This window comes from Dendropsophus ebraccatus, chromosome 1 (assembly GCF_027789765.1).
Source record: "Dendropsophus ebraccatus isolate aDenEbr1 chromosome 1, aDenEbr1.pat, whole genome shotgun sequence".
In the NCBI taxonomy this organism is placed as follows: Eukaryota; Metazoa; Chordata; class Amphibia; order Anura; family Hylidae; genus Dendropsophus; species Dendropsophus ebraccatus.
The window spans coordinates 123,347,937-123,364,434 of record NC_091454.1 but is presented as its reverse complement, the minus strand read 5'-3'; the positions used below and the strand labels follow the sequence as shown (position 1 = coordinate 123,364,434).

Sequence of the window (16,498 nt, the reverse complement as noted above, 5' to 3'; positions counted from 1 at the left end):
AATGTGACTTTTTTTTATTAAATTAAAATAATATGTATACATAGTATAAAAAGTAGCTAATTATTAATAGGCAATGAACGTTGAGCCGATCTGCGTGAAATCCATTCAACTGATAGAATTTCTGATATCTATAGATATGACAACGCTTAGCAGTACTGTGTGTAAGCCCAATTGGATCAAATTGGGGGTCGTACACAGTACCCACCCGGTGTGGTTGTATCCATGGATAACCAAACTTCCGGCAGCTGGATGGATTTTACACCGATCGGATCCACATACTTCATGATTGGTTGTGAATGGTTCATTTCCAAGACTTTTTGGCATGTTCACTGGATATGCCATAAATGAGGGTTAAATGCAGATTTCACCCCTTTAACTCATATTGATGTGAACAACAAGAGTCCTTTGACCCACATGTTTGGCTGGTTCACCCTTCTGCCAGTGCTCAGTTTGAAGCACTCTGTCGGATGTGCAGTTTATTTTCCATAAGCTGAGTTGACCCGGTTGCATTCTGTGGCCTTAGCTGTTTTCACCGCACCTATAGATGTAAATGGGGAGAGCTGCAAATATGTGCGGTCACCTTTCCTTTCATTTTGTGCATCAGGTAGGACCCATATTTGTTCACTTGGGACCTGCTTTCTTCCTGTGTGATACGCATCTCTAGGCAGTGTTTTAGATCATAGGATTCCGGTATGACAGTTCTTGCCATGATTATTATAAGTTACACACAATAGGTTACTCTTTAGCAAGACTACACTAAAACAGTGTGCATAAGGTATTTTATGTGTTATATAAAGTAGTTGAGATCTAAGGATAGACTGCAAGTGGGAATCAAGTCCACCATGATAGCGGAGGTCATTCAGCAATAAAATGAATTTTCTGTACAAGTTATGAAAAATTGTGATCCATGTTGGAAAGCCATGGTTGTAATAGAAAAATAAAACCTGTGGTAGTGAATATATTTATGTTCTTTTTAGCCATGTAATTTTGGACCCAGGTGTACCTTGTAAACTTATAAAACTTCCTGTAAAAGTCATTTTCTGATTTTAAGTTTATTGTGTAAATGTTTTATGTAACTTAAATGGCTCCCAAATGTGAATGCTCTGTATATTACTGGGAGGTTTAGTGTTTTATTATTTATTTGGCGCTAAAGCACACTGCTTTCTTTATGGACATTTGTGTTTTCAGAATTTGGAGAAGATGGCATTAATCAATTCTACATCTTTCCCATCCGTGTTGGATAATTTGTGTTCACAGCCAGCCACATATTAGGGAAATGTTATGTAACTTAAGAAAATGTGTTTTTTAGGCTCTGTTGACATCTTACATAAAAAAAGTCAGTCTGTGGCTATATTCCCACAATGTAAAAATTAGTGCGGATAACAACCATTCTTGCAAAACAATGGCCGTTATTAACGTTTATGTTCACTAATAACGGGCATTTTTTTTTCACTTATTTTTAAATTGTGAGAACATTTTAATCTACCATAAAATTGGGATAAAAATGCAATTCTGCAAATTTCCGTGTTTTCATTATGCACGTTACAGTAAAACCAACAAGATATCTTTATTCTATAGGTCATTCTGAATACAGCGATACATATGTTTATATAGATTTTTTAACCCCTTAAGGTCAAAGCCAATTTTCGTTTTTGCGCTTTTGCTTCTTCCATTTTATGTTTAAAAGTCCATAGCGCTTGCATTTTTTCACCTAGAGACGTATATGAGCGCTTATTTTTTTCCAAACCAATTGTACTTTGCAATGACAGGCATTATTTTTCCATAAAAAAAATTTTATGCGAAAAAAAATCATTTGTGCTGTCAAATAAAAAAAAAAAAAGGAATTTGTTTTAATTTCAGGAAGTTTTGCATTTACGCCGTTCGCCCTATGGTAAAACTGACTTGTTATGCATGTTCCGCAATTCGTTACGATTACAACGATATGTAACATGTATAACTTTTATATTACGAGATGGCATTTAAAAAATTCAAACCATTGTTAACAAAAATATGTTCCTTAAAATTGCTTTTATCCTTTGGTCTATGGGGCTGTGTGAGGTGTCATTTTTGCGCCATAATGGGTTCTTTCTATTGGTACCTTAATTGCATGTATGCAACTTTTTGATAGTTTCTTATTACAATTTTTCTGGATTTGATGCGACCAAAAATGCGCAATTTTCCACTTTGGGATTTTTTTACGCTTACGCTGTTTACCATGTGAGATCAGGAATGAAATATATGAATAGTTCGTCCGATTACGCACGCGGCGATACCAAACATGTTTATTTATTTTTATAACATGGGAAAAGGGGAGTGATTCAAACTTTTATTAGGGGAGGGGGCTTTTTATTAATATTTACACTTTATTTATTTTACACAAATGCTAGAAGCCCCCCTGGGGGACTTCTAGTAGATGCACACTGATCTCTCATTGAGATGTATGCTGTATAGTTACACAGCATAGATCAATGAGATAGGCACTCAATTGCTTCCGGCTGCTACAGCCGGAAGCAATCGAGTGCCGAGTCGGGATTAGCTCCATTACGGCGCAGACCCCGGCCCGAGCCAGATGTGTGGATCCCTCCTCCGTGACAACGTCCCGGGGGGGGGGGGGGGGCGATCCACCCCATTAGACACCAGGGATGAGGCTGCATAAAGGATTCAGATGCAGCTGTCAACTTTGACAGCTGCATCTGAATTCTTAATTAGCGGGCACGGCGATCAGACATGTGGCACCCGAGGTCGCCCCGTGGCCCCGCTCTAAACTCCCCGAGGCAGCCGCAGGGCGTAAATATACGCTCACGGTTGTTAAGGGGAAAAATTGCCCCTATTGTGACTCTTATAGGGCTTTTACTTTTTCATCTACAGGGCTGTATGATGTGTCTTTGTTTGCGGCATGGTCTCTAGTTTTTAATAGTATCAAATTTGTGTAGACTTGACGTATTGATCACTTTTTATAAAAATTTTTATATATAAAATATAACTTTAAAAATCAACAGTCCTGGCAGGGATCAGTGTTATCTGCGACCATCTAATAGAACCTGCCTGTGGCAGACTCTATCACTCCATAGCCCGGTACCCTGTCAGGACGTACATGCACACCCGTTTGTACTCCCATGGTCATTAAGGGGTTAAAAAAAGCCCAAAAATGCCAAAGGAGCTCAAAAAAACACCATCATGTGGGTATGATGTTTCATACTTTTTAAAGGGGTTATCCAGTGCTACAAAAACTACCCACTTTCTTTCAGAGACAACACGACTCTTGTCTCCAGTTCAGGTGCGGTTTGCAATTAAGCTCCATTCACTTCAATGGAACTGAGCAGCAAAACCCGCCCAAGCTGGAGACAAGAGTGGGGCTGTCTCTGGAAGAAAGTGGCCATGTTTTTGTAGCGCTGGAAAACCCCTTTAATTGACTCCCAGAAAAAATTACTTGCGCCAAATAATTAATTATTTTTTAATTCATTCCTAGTTTGAATTTATGGAGTGTTTTGACATTTAAAAATAATTGCTGTGTTGGTCGAGCTGTAGAAAAAAAAAAGGATTGTTGACAACACCCTGGTTCACCACAGGTCTTGCTACAGCAGTGTTTCATCAGTCTCTGGGCTAGAGCTTGGAGCAGAACCTGGCCACAGTTACTAATTATGCAGGCTGGTCCTTCTCTGAGCTCTTCCCTCAGAAAAAGGAAGAAGACTTAAATATATGAGGACCAGAATCAGGCAAATGGGAGCTACAGTGGGACTTACTAGGGACAGGCAAATATCATTATCTTCTCTTTTTTCTTTTTTTTTTACAGCCCCTAATAACATAGCAATTATTTTACAACATTGGAATGCCTTTTTAACCCCTTAAGGTCAATGCCAATTTTCATTTTTGAGCTTTTGCTTTTTCCACTTTATGTATAAATGCCATAGCCCTTGCATTTTTTCACCTAGAGACCCACATGAGCCCTTTTTTTTTGCCTCACTAATTATACTTTGCAATGACAGGCAGAAGTTTTGTATAAAGTACACTGTGAAACCAGAAAAAAATTCAATGTGTGGTGAAATTGAAAAAAAAACAACTGCATTTCTTTTATTTGGAGGGTATTTGTTTTTACGCTGTTCACCCTGGGGTAATACTGATATGTTATGCATGTTCCTCAAGTCGTTACGATTAAAACAATATATAACATGTATAACTTTTATATTATGTGATGGCTTGTAAAAAATTCAAACCATTGTCAACAAATATATGTTCCTTAAAATCGCTCTATTCCCAGGCTTATAGCACTTTTATCCTTTGATCTATGGGGCTGTGTCAGGTGTCATTTTTTGTGCCATGATCTTTACTTTCAAGCGGTACCTTGATTGCGCATATGCAACTTTTTGATTGCTTTTTATAACATTTTTTCTGGATTTGATGCGACCAAAAATGCACAATTTTTGCACATTTTTTGTGCTTACGCCGTTTACCGTGCGAGATCAGGAATGTGATAAATTAATATTTTGGGCAATTACGCACGCGGCGATACCAAACATGTTTATGTATTTGTTTATTTATTTATATTTATAAAATGGGAAAAGGGGGGTGATTTGGACTTTTATTAGGGGAGGGGATTTTTTATTAATAAAAAAATATTTTTATTTTTATTTTTACATTAACTAGAAGCCCCCCTGGTGGACTTGTATGTACACAGCACTGATCTTTCATAGAGATCAATGCTGTGTATATACACAGCAAAGATCCTTTAGATCGGTGATAGATTGCTGTGGCCTGCTCACGCAGAAGAACGGGAGATCCGACCCAATAGACACCAGGGATGTTATGTATAAAGCCCTTAAATGCAGCTGTCAGGTTTGACAGATGCATTGAAGTGCTTAATTAGCCGGCGCGGCAACGGGACCCGCGCCAGCTAATAGAGGCACTGCCCGGCTGCAGATTGCAGCCGGGAGCAGTGCCGTTCAGAGCGGGGTCTTGGCGGGACCCCTCTCTGAACACCCCCCGCGGCACCATGACGTACCAGGTACGTCATGGGTCGCTGAGGGGTTAAAAACACTGAAAGAAAAGCCATAAAAATTGTAACATTTTTGCAAAAAATACTGGTAGATCTCACCCAAACAGTTATCATTAGTGACATTTAAGGGATATTCCAGCCATTTAATATTTTATATATTGCTGCCCTTGCATAGAACATAAACAAAATATTTTTACCTTACCAACCTCCCCCTGGTGTCCTCCTGCATTGTCGTCAGGTCCCCTGCAGAACTCTCCTGTTGTAACTTCCAAGACTTTTCTTGGCATGCCTGCTCAGCAAATCACAGGCCTCGGCATTGTCCTACCTCTGTCAGTGATTGGTTGAGTGTGCTGGCACTACCAAGACTGTGACCCAAATTCAGACCACCCAGACCTGTTGTCTGTCTCCCAAATATGCACAAGTTGCCAGCAATGAACTAGGACCTGCACCTTTCCACCTCTGATACATGCAACTATACCATGGTAGATTTTATACCTGTCTTACTTATAGTTATTTAGATTTTATCTGGTATACACAAAGGAATGCTTTTTATCCAGTTTAGGTGCAGACTTTAATACTGTTTTTAATATGCAACTGTCTTATACTGCTTCCATGTTAGCAGCTGCCAATGGTAAAAATGCAAAGGGTAGCAACCTGGGTGTTTCCTGCCTCAGAAGTTTACATTCCCTTTCAGGGAATAGACAACCTTAGTTTTTTTTTTTTGTTGTTGTTTTTTTTTCCTTGGAGATAAATACCAACAAAAACTATATAAAAAAAAAATAATTGAGCCTGAGCCTAAAAACACCACTAAAGGTTAAAAAAAAACAACAATGCCGTGTGGGTATAATGTTTTATATTTCCTTATTAATTCCTAGGGAGTCCTGGAAAACATGGAGAGAGCCTATGGCTGTATCAATGGTTTTCGGGAAACCTTAGTTCTGCTTTCAACTTCAGCAAGTTTAAGGGCATGTAACCCAGAACATGGTGATCCTTTGGACTAGGAGTATCTGCTTTATCTTCAAATAAAGTTTGCTTTTATGGGACTGGATATCTGGAGCTGGACGTGCTTCTTTCCTCGCTTTCAACTTCCTCAGCCACCTATAATGAAATGCCGAGAGTTTGAGTTCTGTCAAACCCAAACATACTTGAAGTTTGATCGTCTCTAGTCACTAGTTGACTGTTGTAATTCAAATCCATTTAAATGAATTGGACCTGTCCCTGTATGAGCACTGATAAGTTGCCATGTCATTTTTAGATTTCCCTGACCTTTCGCTGACTCATATGTAGTACAAAGGAGAAAATAAAATACAAATAAGATTTGAGAGATTTGGGGATCTCAGACTGAAGAATTTCTTGGTGAGATCTATAGTATGGTATTTGAATTTAAAGTGATGAAAATCATCCATGGAAATGAATATAAACATATACTGTGCTCTGTGTATTATATCCTTGGAGAGTGGATGTTAGATGTTAGTTTTGTTGCCATAATCCAGGAAGGTAAATAACACATTTGTGAGCTCAGCTACATAAAGCTGCCTCTAGCTCATGTTTACCAGAATGTTATACACATTTCAGTATTCCCTAGCAGTACAGTACTACTGGCTATTTATAGCTTCATCATGGCACATCCCAGAATGGGACTCTGAGCAGCTCACAATGAAAAAAATATCTGACATGAATACTTAGTGACTACTTGACCAATGTTGTTGGCTTGGGTCCTTTTAGAATAACATCTGATATCGCAAAAGAAAGATAAGGACATATTTATTGTTATTTAAAGGGTACATGGGCTCTGTAATTTTACCTTACTAACCCTTCTATATAAAGAATTATTTTTATTTCTAATACTTTCAGCATATAATTCAGATTATTTAAATGCAATTAAATAAGACGTTCTACTAATCCAGTATTCATAGACATTTACACAAGGGTATTCCTGACAGCTATTTTCTTTACACCATTGCCACCACTACACACTTAGGTATCACATAGAAAATGTGTGCACTGAATAACAGTACATAAGACTGACTTTACCTGAGGCACACCCTGGCCAAATAGCCTGTAAATGGTCATTACTGTATTATTGTTTCATATTTCCTTTAAGGACAGAACCATTATTACTATAAAAATTAAATATTTTAAGATTGTCATTATGACATAATGAATGTTTCCATTTGGAACAAATATGAGTAATCTGGGACATTCTAGACTATTCACATAAGAAAATAATAAACACAGGGCTCCATACGTTTTTTAATTCGTTGCAAGGCAGAAAGGCACTGATGTAAAGAAACAGACACAAAACAGCATTCTTTGTCAGCATTAAATTCACAAAGCATGAGAACTACAACCTTCACTGGAGAAAAAAATTTGCTGGTCACAGGGGAATCTCTGGAAGCACATTCTTATTCTTACAGTTCACTCAGGGAGGTGAGAGCATAATATTAGAAAGAGAATATAAAGCAAAAAGACTTCAGAATTGTAATAACCCAAAGCAGAAAATTATTTATTAAAAAAAAAAAATATATATATATATATATATATATATATATATATATATATATATATTCAGTATTTAAAAAAAAATGTCAGCAAATGAGGTTAACATATTAGCAGAGATAATTTAGATTATTTTATATTGGGGACGACTTTATCTTTTCCATACAAATTAGATTTTCCATCTCTGTACCCAGCAGGCTCCACCTTATTAGCAGAATTCATGTTGTTTGGTTTATTTTGCCTTTGTATCCATGAAATTAAACATCATGATATCATGTGAGCACAGCACAAAGACCAGATGTTTTATTGTATCAGAAACTTTTTGTTATGAAATTAGCTACTTTATTATTACAAGATAAAAGATGAAGGTCGTAAATAATAAGAAAAATATAACATTGCAGTGTTCATTTACTATAACGTGCCACAAGCAATTTTACAATGCTGTTATTTTGCTCATTATATTAGTGCTTCCAACAGTTCTTATTATTAGCTATAAAGCTTTGCTGTTTATGAAAACATTTTTTTTATAATATTCGAACATGCATTTACTTGACAACGAAATAGTCTAGAGTTATCTGTTATACCCAGCTAATCAGTCTTATAATAAACACATTAATATGAACATGTATTTTTTGATGGAACAATAAAGAGGAAAAATGTATTGTTATTAGGGCTATTTTTATAATAAATGTTTTATTTCCAGTTGCTTATGTAGTGCCAACATATTCTACAGAGCTGTACAGAGACTACTAACATTATAAAGACTATTACATATAGAAAGTTAAAGAGGTATTCAATATTGGAAAAATAAAGATACTTACCTTTTCTCTGCACTCAGCAAACCATTGGTTGGATTGTATTCTGTCTCAGTCAATTATTGGCTGAGCGGGCATGTCCTCTACTGACCCCTCTTAGAGCTGGAGACTGCAATGGGGAGAGGCAGGGCTAAGTACCTATCTTTTTTTTCCCATCAGCAATAGAATTGGGAACCTACAATAAAAACTAGAGATGATCGAAGCAGCTCAAAATTCATTTTGCAAGTTTTGCAAAATAAATACAAACGAATCTCATTAAACTAGCCAAACTATAGTAGATAAAATAGTGGGACTATTACATAGTAGCAATTTTTTTAACAGATGTTGTTACAGTGTGTCAAAAATTTGAAAATTACAATGTTACAAAAATTGTCAATCAGCCAGCCAATCATTCAATTTCCGCCATGGGCAGTAAAGTAATATCAATTTTCTTCCAGGACAACAGCGGACATTGGTAAATGAGAGGCATAAAATAACACTTTCTGCCAGGACAGACTCTGGGGCGAGTTCTTGGCTCACCATGAGCTCTCTTGCCGACAGCCCTGGCAAGCAAAATTGGGTCTGAGACACCACAGGCGATGGGGCAGAGGAAACATCCTGGCCTTGCCACAGAATGGTGGTGGCATTACTTTGGGATGACCCTTCTGTTGACTGCTGTCTCCGGGATTGGCTACTGCCTGCTGTAGAGCCTGGCTGGTGTTCACCTGCCCACCAGGTGTAACTGGTATCTGAAATCTTTCTCTAGTACGGTTAGAATCACCACTCCCACAATTCTATCTTACTCTGGCACCACCTTGTGTGCAACCTTGGCCGCTGACATTGCCAATAATCTGAGAAGGGCCAGATTTTTTTTACACGCTTGGACATATTGTTTGTTTTTGGAAATGTAGAAAGAGCAAAAGAAATTTTATTGGATAATGGATAGAGCCACTGATTTCAAAGCACACACTTATTGACAATAGGAACTGTTTTCACAGCGCCCAGTAAGTTATTAAGGCAGATGCTCTGTTCACTAATCCCAGTGAATTGGTATAACACACTATGAGTTTACAGTAAGTTTTTAAGGCAGATGCTCTGTTCACTAATCCCAGTGAATCGGTATAATACACTATGAGTTTACAAAGCCCACTAAGTTATTAAGGTGAACACTGTCTTCACTGATCCCAGTGAATTGGTATAACACACTATGAGTTTACAGAGCCCACTAAGTAATTAAGGTGGACGCTGCCTTTACTAAACCCATTGAATTGGTATAACACACTATGGTGGAGATTTATGAAAAGGTGTAAATATACACCTGGTGTAAAATGCCCACAGCAACCAATCACAGCTCAGCTTTCAGCTCCGGCAAAATGTAAGATTAGCTGGGATTGGTTGCTGTGGGCAGTTTACACCAGGTGTATATTTACACCTATGAGTTTAGAGCACCCACTACGTTTTTAAGGTGGATGCTGTCTTCACATATCTAAGCAAATTGGTATAATACACTATGGGTGGGGGGGAGATTTATCAAACTGGTGTAAAGTAGAATTGTCTCAGTTGCCCTTAGCAACCAATCAGATTCCACCTTTTATTTTCCAAACAGTCTAATATGTACTTTGTCTTCAATGCTCTCTGTGACTTTGACAGCTCCCAGATAAAATCACCCACAATCAACTAACAATCCACCCTTTTCTCCTCTCCTCTGTGTCCCTATCTCTCTGTATTTCTCTCCCTGCTCTAACTGCCTGCTGCAACCTATTCTCCACTACACGCACAGCTGATGGCTCACCTCCACGAAGCAAATCACCTCATATAGAGGTTGGGGGTGCACTTAAAGTGTACCTGTCATTATAACTTTCAAAATCTAAATCAACAGAAGATGTGATATGAAGCAAGTTTGCAATTTACATTCATTACTTTTTTTTGTTGTTGTTATTATGCTGTTATGTTGTTTATGCTGTAAAACAAAGCCGAACTTACCAGAAATCCAGGTCCAGTCTCCTGAAGGCAGATTTTCTTACTTGTGCTGGTTTTAAATAAACAGGCTAAGCACAGGAATTACGGGCAGTACAGAGAGTCAGGGCTCACTGTGTCCATTAATCACATGACTGCCGTCTCTGTGAGAGCTCAGATGGCCTGGGAAACACGGGAGAAAAAAAAAAAAGTCAGAAAACAGGAAGTGCTGTGTTCTCCATGATAAAAAAAAATTAATGTAAATTGCAAACTTGCTTTATATCACATCTACTGTTGATTTAGATTTTGAAAGTTATAATGACAGGTACACTTTAAGTGCACCCACTGTAGTCAATTTTTCTGTAGGTAAACCCACCATACATAATCCCTCGTCATAAACACCCTCTTCTAAAGGTAGCCAATTAACCTCCTCTGTAGTTAATAACTCAATTTTCCCTCTTCAGGCATTTGCCCGGTAAGTAAACATCAACCCTTGTAGGTAATTTCCCCTTTGTAGGTAATACCCCCTGTATTAACCATGTTCCCCATGTAGGTTATCCCCCTGTAGGCTTTCCCCAACTTTGTTAAAAAAAAAAATAATAATAAAATAATTATAAAAATAAAATAAAATCAACAAATACACATACTTACCTGTCTCCAGCACAGTTCCTTGGCGTCCTTTTATCATATCATCTTTATCATTCAAGCCCTGTGAGCCCTCTTGCATAGATGCAGCATCCAGCGCCAACACATCCCTTGGGTGTCCTGGTCTTTAATTCTTTTAGTCCTGCAGCATGTAAGTGAGACCCTTTCATGCTTCAGCACTGCAATGGTTAAGGACCAAAATATAGGAGTGACTTGTAAGTCACTACATGTAATTGTTGTGAAGTAGTGTATACTCCTGTAGGTTTATTAGCACCAAATTTTATATAAACTATAATAGCCACTGTACATGTAAACTGTAAGTGCCTAGCATTCTCCCAAGGTCCATCACAACTAATTTCTCAATAGATCACAAGACACTTCTAACTTATAAAATTGTATTTTGACCTCTCTAAATGTGCCTACCTTTGCTCTCCTGTTAATTGCCATTACTATGGTTTTCATTAGAGATAAGTGAAGCAGATCTTGAAAGTCCGATTCCCTGCGAATCACACTGTCAATTCACTTCGTTCACAGCGATTTGTTCCAAATCCCCAAAACATGGCGGCCACACATGTATCTCACAGAGCTGCCACTTGGTGGGAACATCCCATCCCCCCAACCTCTATATAGGATGATTCGCTTTGTGGAGGTGAGCAATCGGCTGTGCGTGTAGTGGAGAGGAGGATTACAGCAGGCAGTTAGAGCAGAGCAGGGAGAGAAATACAGAGAGATAGGGACACAGAGGAGAGGAGGGTGGATTGTTAGTTGGTTTTGGGTGATTTTCTCTGGGAACTGTCAAGCCAGCATTCAGTTTATTAAGAAACTGGGTGTCTGTTAGTGCCTTGTTACTTATGCAAAGTCACAGAGAGCATTAAAGGACAGCTCATTTAACACACATTACAAAGTTATATAACTTTGTAATGTGGTTAAATACCCGGCCTGGCCCCCTTCCCCCACTTTCGGACCCCCGACCCCCCACCCCGGAAGTTAAGGAATGTATACATTACCTATTACGATCGTCACGGTCCTCTTCTCCGGGGCGGCATCTGGTGACGACGACATCAGAGCCGAGGGGCGGTCCGGGTCTTCTTCCTCCTCGGCGTCTTCATGCAAAGTGAATGGGGATGAAAAGGCTGCTGGTGCACATGCGCACCAGCAGCCTTTTCATTGGCTGGAGCGCATCACATGGCTTCCAGCTTGCTCAGCCCTGATTGGTTGAGCTTGCTGGAAGCCATGTGATGCGCTCCAGCCAATGAAAAGGCTGCCGGTGCGCAAGCGCACTGGCAGCCTTTTCCATCCCCTGGACCCGGAAGTTGGAGACATCGCTGGATGGCGGACGGCGGCGACGGAGAGGCGGACGGCGGGCGAATCGAGTGGCGATCGTCACCGGAGAGATGGTGAGTATGGTGTCTGTGTGTGTCTGTGTTTTTTTTTTTTTGGGGTCCCGCGGGAGTTGTCCTTTAAAGACAAAGTACATATTAATAACTCAATGGGTGCTGTAAACTCATTTGCCAAATTATACTTTCGCCTTATGCTGCATTTACACAGAGCAATAATTTGCCCGATCGTAAGATTAACGATTTCAAAGTAACAATTTTTTTTTATAACGATCAGCATTTAGACGGAACTATAGATCGTACGGAAAAATCATTTTGCGATCGCTTAAGCCTATCTCGCTCATAGGTTAAATTGGCGAACGACTGTTTACACGGAACGATCTGCAAATTTTTTGCGAACGACCCACGACGATGAGAACATGTTCAAAGATCAAAATGAATGATTTCTCACTCGTAGCTTGATCGTTCGCTGCGTTTACATACTATTATCGTTCAAATTCAATCATTATTGTGCAAATTTGCACAATAATCGTTCCGTGTAAACGCAGCATTACACTTACACATTGTTTGGTCAGTCAGCCCACCTGAAATTGTTAGATTCTGCCAATATTATATATGACCAGCTTGCTTATATCTGTGATAAAAGTGATGTACAAATGTAGATTAAAGTGATGCTAAATCTTTTATATCCCTATAATAATACCATGGTTCATGACAACATTTGTAAGAAATCATACCATGCCTATTTATATGTGTTCTTTAAGTTGCTTCATTTCGTGCCCATTTGTTTACATGCTATAAAAAATGTCATAAAGCAGCACAGTGCTAAATAACCTGTTTAATTCAACTCACTGTTTGACTATTAAACATTGAAGAGGTTTGAAGGTATGCCTCCCAATAGAGAGGTGAATGTAAACAACCACTGCTTCCCTCCCTTCATCTATTATCTATGATATCAGCACTCACGGCCATTAGTGAGAGTATATTAAAAGCAGCATTTCTAGTGCTTATTTATCTGAAAAAATATTGTTACATTTCTAAAGAACTATTTTCAAAACATTGTAAAATCTATTGCTTATCTGTAAGCAAATAAACCACTGCCATATAATGTTTAGTAGTTGCTAGCAAATGGGACTCTTGCTTTCAACCTGCATTCCTCACTATCACCATTTCTGATACCTGTACTTGTTTTATATACAGTAAACATACATTTTGCTGGTTTCTAAAAATAAATCCAGAGTAACTCTATAGATGCTTGGATGCAGTGAGGAGCCTAGGCTGTGCAGTTATTAGTAGTCTCCTCTTTTACTTATCTGCTCTGCTGTTACATTTATGTCCTGTTGCATGCATATCCATAAGCTCGGTAGCAAAGTCTGAAATCACTAGCTAGGCTTTCTATAATAAAAGTAATGAATTGGGGATACGGTGCACGTTAAGGGTATTAGCTAAAACTAAATTGTGAGGGTACAATGAGACTATGCATCCTTTTTATTGGGCACATATTGCCTCATCCTAGTGTGTAACTGTCTGAGATCTAGGGCTTCTTTGGAGCCATGTTCACACGCCATTTTAGCCAGTATTTTCAGTTGTAAAGAAAAGTACCCCAAATTATCTGAAAAAGATCATATCAACAGGTTGGAAGTATATACATTTCTTACCTTTATCCTTGGCACCTTTTTTTCCCGCAATTTAGCAGTTTAATATTTTGATGAGGCGTTTCGGGGAACTGGTGTGAGGTTACCACCTAATGAATATTGGGGTGGTGCTTTGCTAATAGTTAGGAAGGGTGGGTTATCCGGGGACCGATCAGTGCAGTGATGGCGGTAGCCCGTCCCCAGTGTGCCAAAACACCTCATATTTAATAAACTGCCAATACCAAGAAAACGGTGCTGAGGATGAAAGTAAAAAAACTAACTTCATCCTTAGCATCCTGTGCCCTGTAGGGACATATCAGCAGATTACATTCTTCTTACAGTTGTTATTTTACCTTATGGAAAACAGTTAATTTTCCATTAACAATAATGGAACAAATTGTAAACATGACCGAAAGATATAAAACTGCTGTAAATACTAAACAATGAAATTGTCAATTGTGATTTTTCTCTTCTAGGAAATAACACAAAAAAAAAAAAAATTAGGCGACCCCAGGTCTCTCCCTCTGGCACGACTTGCTTGCGTAGGTAATGAGGTGAAGCGTAGTGCAGAAACATGAGACAAGCACGTGGTCAGGGACAGGCAGACGGGTCAGGGCAGGCATAAACAGACTCAAGGAACAAAGAAAGGTAACTGGTAAGTACAAGAGTAAACTGGCTTGGAATTGCTTTGTCTGTAGGCTAAGAGCACATAAAATTGTGTGTGTACAGTAGATAGATAGATACATAGATAGGCATTTTGTTGCACTACTGGTTTTGAAGAGCAGTGCAGAAATCATATACAATTATTCTATTATATTATCAATCAATTACATTGAACTGTACTACTACTACTACTACTTCTACCTGATATGCCCTAAAATGATATCCAAATCAAAGTGGCTTTATTTTAGTCCATTTAGCCTGTGTATATTATAGAAACTGGATGGCACCCAAATTCTTCTTTCCATTCACCTCTGCATAATAACCCAGCTCTGGTCACTGAAATATCTCTGCTTTATCTAAATGTGTTGCAATTCTCCTAATAGCTCTCTAGCAGATTAGATGATTCATCATGGTCCCAGTTCTCTGTGTCTCACTTGTCTTATTCAGCAGAATCATTACATGAAAAAATGGCATAGTAAAAAGAAATCTTTTTAAAAGGCCAGAAGTGTCTTGATTTTGCGTCATTTTAATTGGTTGCTATATAATCTCGCTGATGTGTTTTAAAAGCCGTCTGTGTGAATTTATGGTATTGAATTGCTTGTTTATACAACTCTGGTGGAATATTCCACCTAATCATATGAAAGAATGCCCTTTAAAATATATATTTTTGCATTTTTTTTTCTTGCTCCAGCTGTGTTTCATTGCTAAACTCATGATGAATGGTATCAGTCCAAACAAGCAATGTATGTATTTTAGCTAACTAATAGTCTCACATACAATTCACAATCTAAAGGGGTATTCACATGAGGAATACTGCATGCTGTGTGATGCAGAAATACACCTATTCCAACATCAACAATCATGCAATCATGCAGAAAATAAAACATTCCCCCTACAGCCCTACATTCCCCCCTGTAGCTGCATTTACACCAGAAGATTAATACATTGTTGGGCTATGTTCACAGTTAGTAAGATACAGGCCATTCCTTGATCTGGCCGGGTCACAGAACGGCCGGTCTCTGAAAAGATCATCCCGGCCGGTACTGCAGAACCGGCCTGATGATCTTTTGGGCCGCAGAGTTCTCATTTGGTGCAATCGTGCGCGCCCGCATCAGAACTCCCTACTTCAGTGTGACTTGTACAACTGGATTAATTTGAATGTTTTTGTCTTTAGTAAATTTATTTTTCCTTTTTGTCTCATCAGCATTAAACAGTGGGTTGAGAAGATGCAGAATGATCTGGTTACCTTGGCAAGAACAGCAAGTGGTGTAGATCAGCTTGCAGAAGTAAGTGAACAAATTCACTATTAACATTCAGTGATGTAGGAGGCTTTTTTACATCTGTTAATCTGACTGATAATGTTAAGTATATATTATACTGTTAAGTATATATTTGGTGCACCCACAAAAAATTCCAAAAAAAATTAATTCTTGTTATGCTGACATAGCAGCTCTATGTCAGTTAGAGTTATGGGTGCTGAAGTGATGTCAGGGTATATTTATGGTATGATAAATAAAATATATTGCAATAAATACTATATGTTTTATGAAGAGTGGGCACTTACAATGATTACTCCAATAACATATACTGTGCATCTTAGGCCTAATGAACACAGCATATTATGGATTTGCTGGCCATAAAATTCCTGTATTCATGGGGCCTTACCTCCTGATAGTATTTAGTGCTTTCCCCTTGGACCACATGCATTCCCTTTGGACCCCTTGTCTAGAGACTACAGCTTAAAGGACGACTCCCATGAAAAACTTTTTCCCAGTAATTAAAGCAATTACAAAGTTATATAACTGTGTAATGTGCTTCAATCACCTATCTGCCTCCCTTCCCTGTCTTTCCCCCCTCCACCCCCTACAAGGAAGTGCACTAAACTCACACATACCTAATTACTGTCGTCACCAGTTTCTTCTCTCAGCTCCTTCTTGTGACAATGAGTCATCAGCAGGAGGGCTGCTCTAGCTCCTG

At 38.6% G+C, this 16,498-nt stretch overlaps 1 protein-coding gene and 1 long non-coding RNA gene across 5 annotated transcripts in view; one reads left to right on the top strand and one right to left on the bottom strand.

Annotated features, from left to right (window-relative positions):
• CACNA2D1 (calcium voltage-gated channel auxiliary subunit alpha2delta 1) overlaps nucleotides 1–16,498 on the top strand; it is a 506,289-nt gene that overhangs the window by 71,597 nt on the left and 418,194 nt on the right. For all 4 annotated transcript variants that reach the window (XM_069978323.1, XM_069978313.1, XM_069978341.1 and 1 more), the window contains exon 2: nucleotides 15,726–15,807. In XM_069978323.1, coding sequence (XP_069834424.1) covers nucleotides 15,726–15,807 — 82 coding nt within the window. The remainder of the gene's footprint in view (nucleotides 1–15,725; nucleotides 15,808–16,498) is intronic.
• LOC138797750 (uncharacterized) overlaps nucleotides 10,286–16,498 on the bottom strand; it is a 30,629-nt gene continuing 24,416 nt past the window's right edge. Inside the window, exon 3 of the long non-coding RNA XR_011363986.1 lies at nucleotides 10,286–10,425. This is a non-coding gene — a long non-coding RNA (uncharacterized lncRNA). The remainder of the gene's footprint in view (nucleotides 10,426–16,498) is intronic.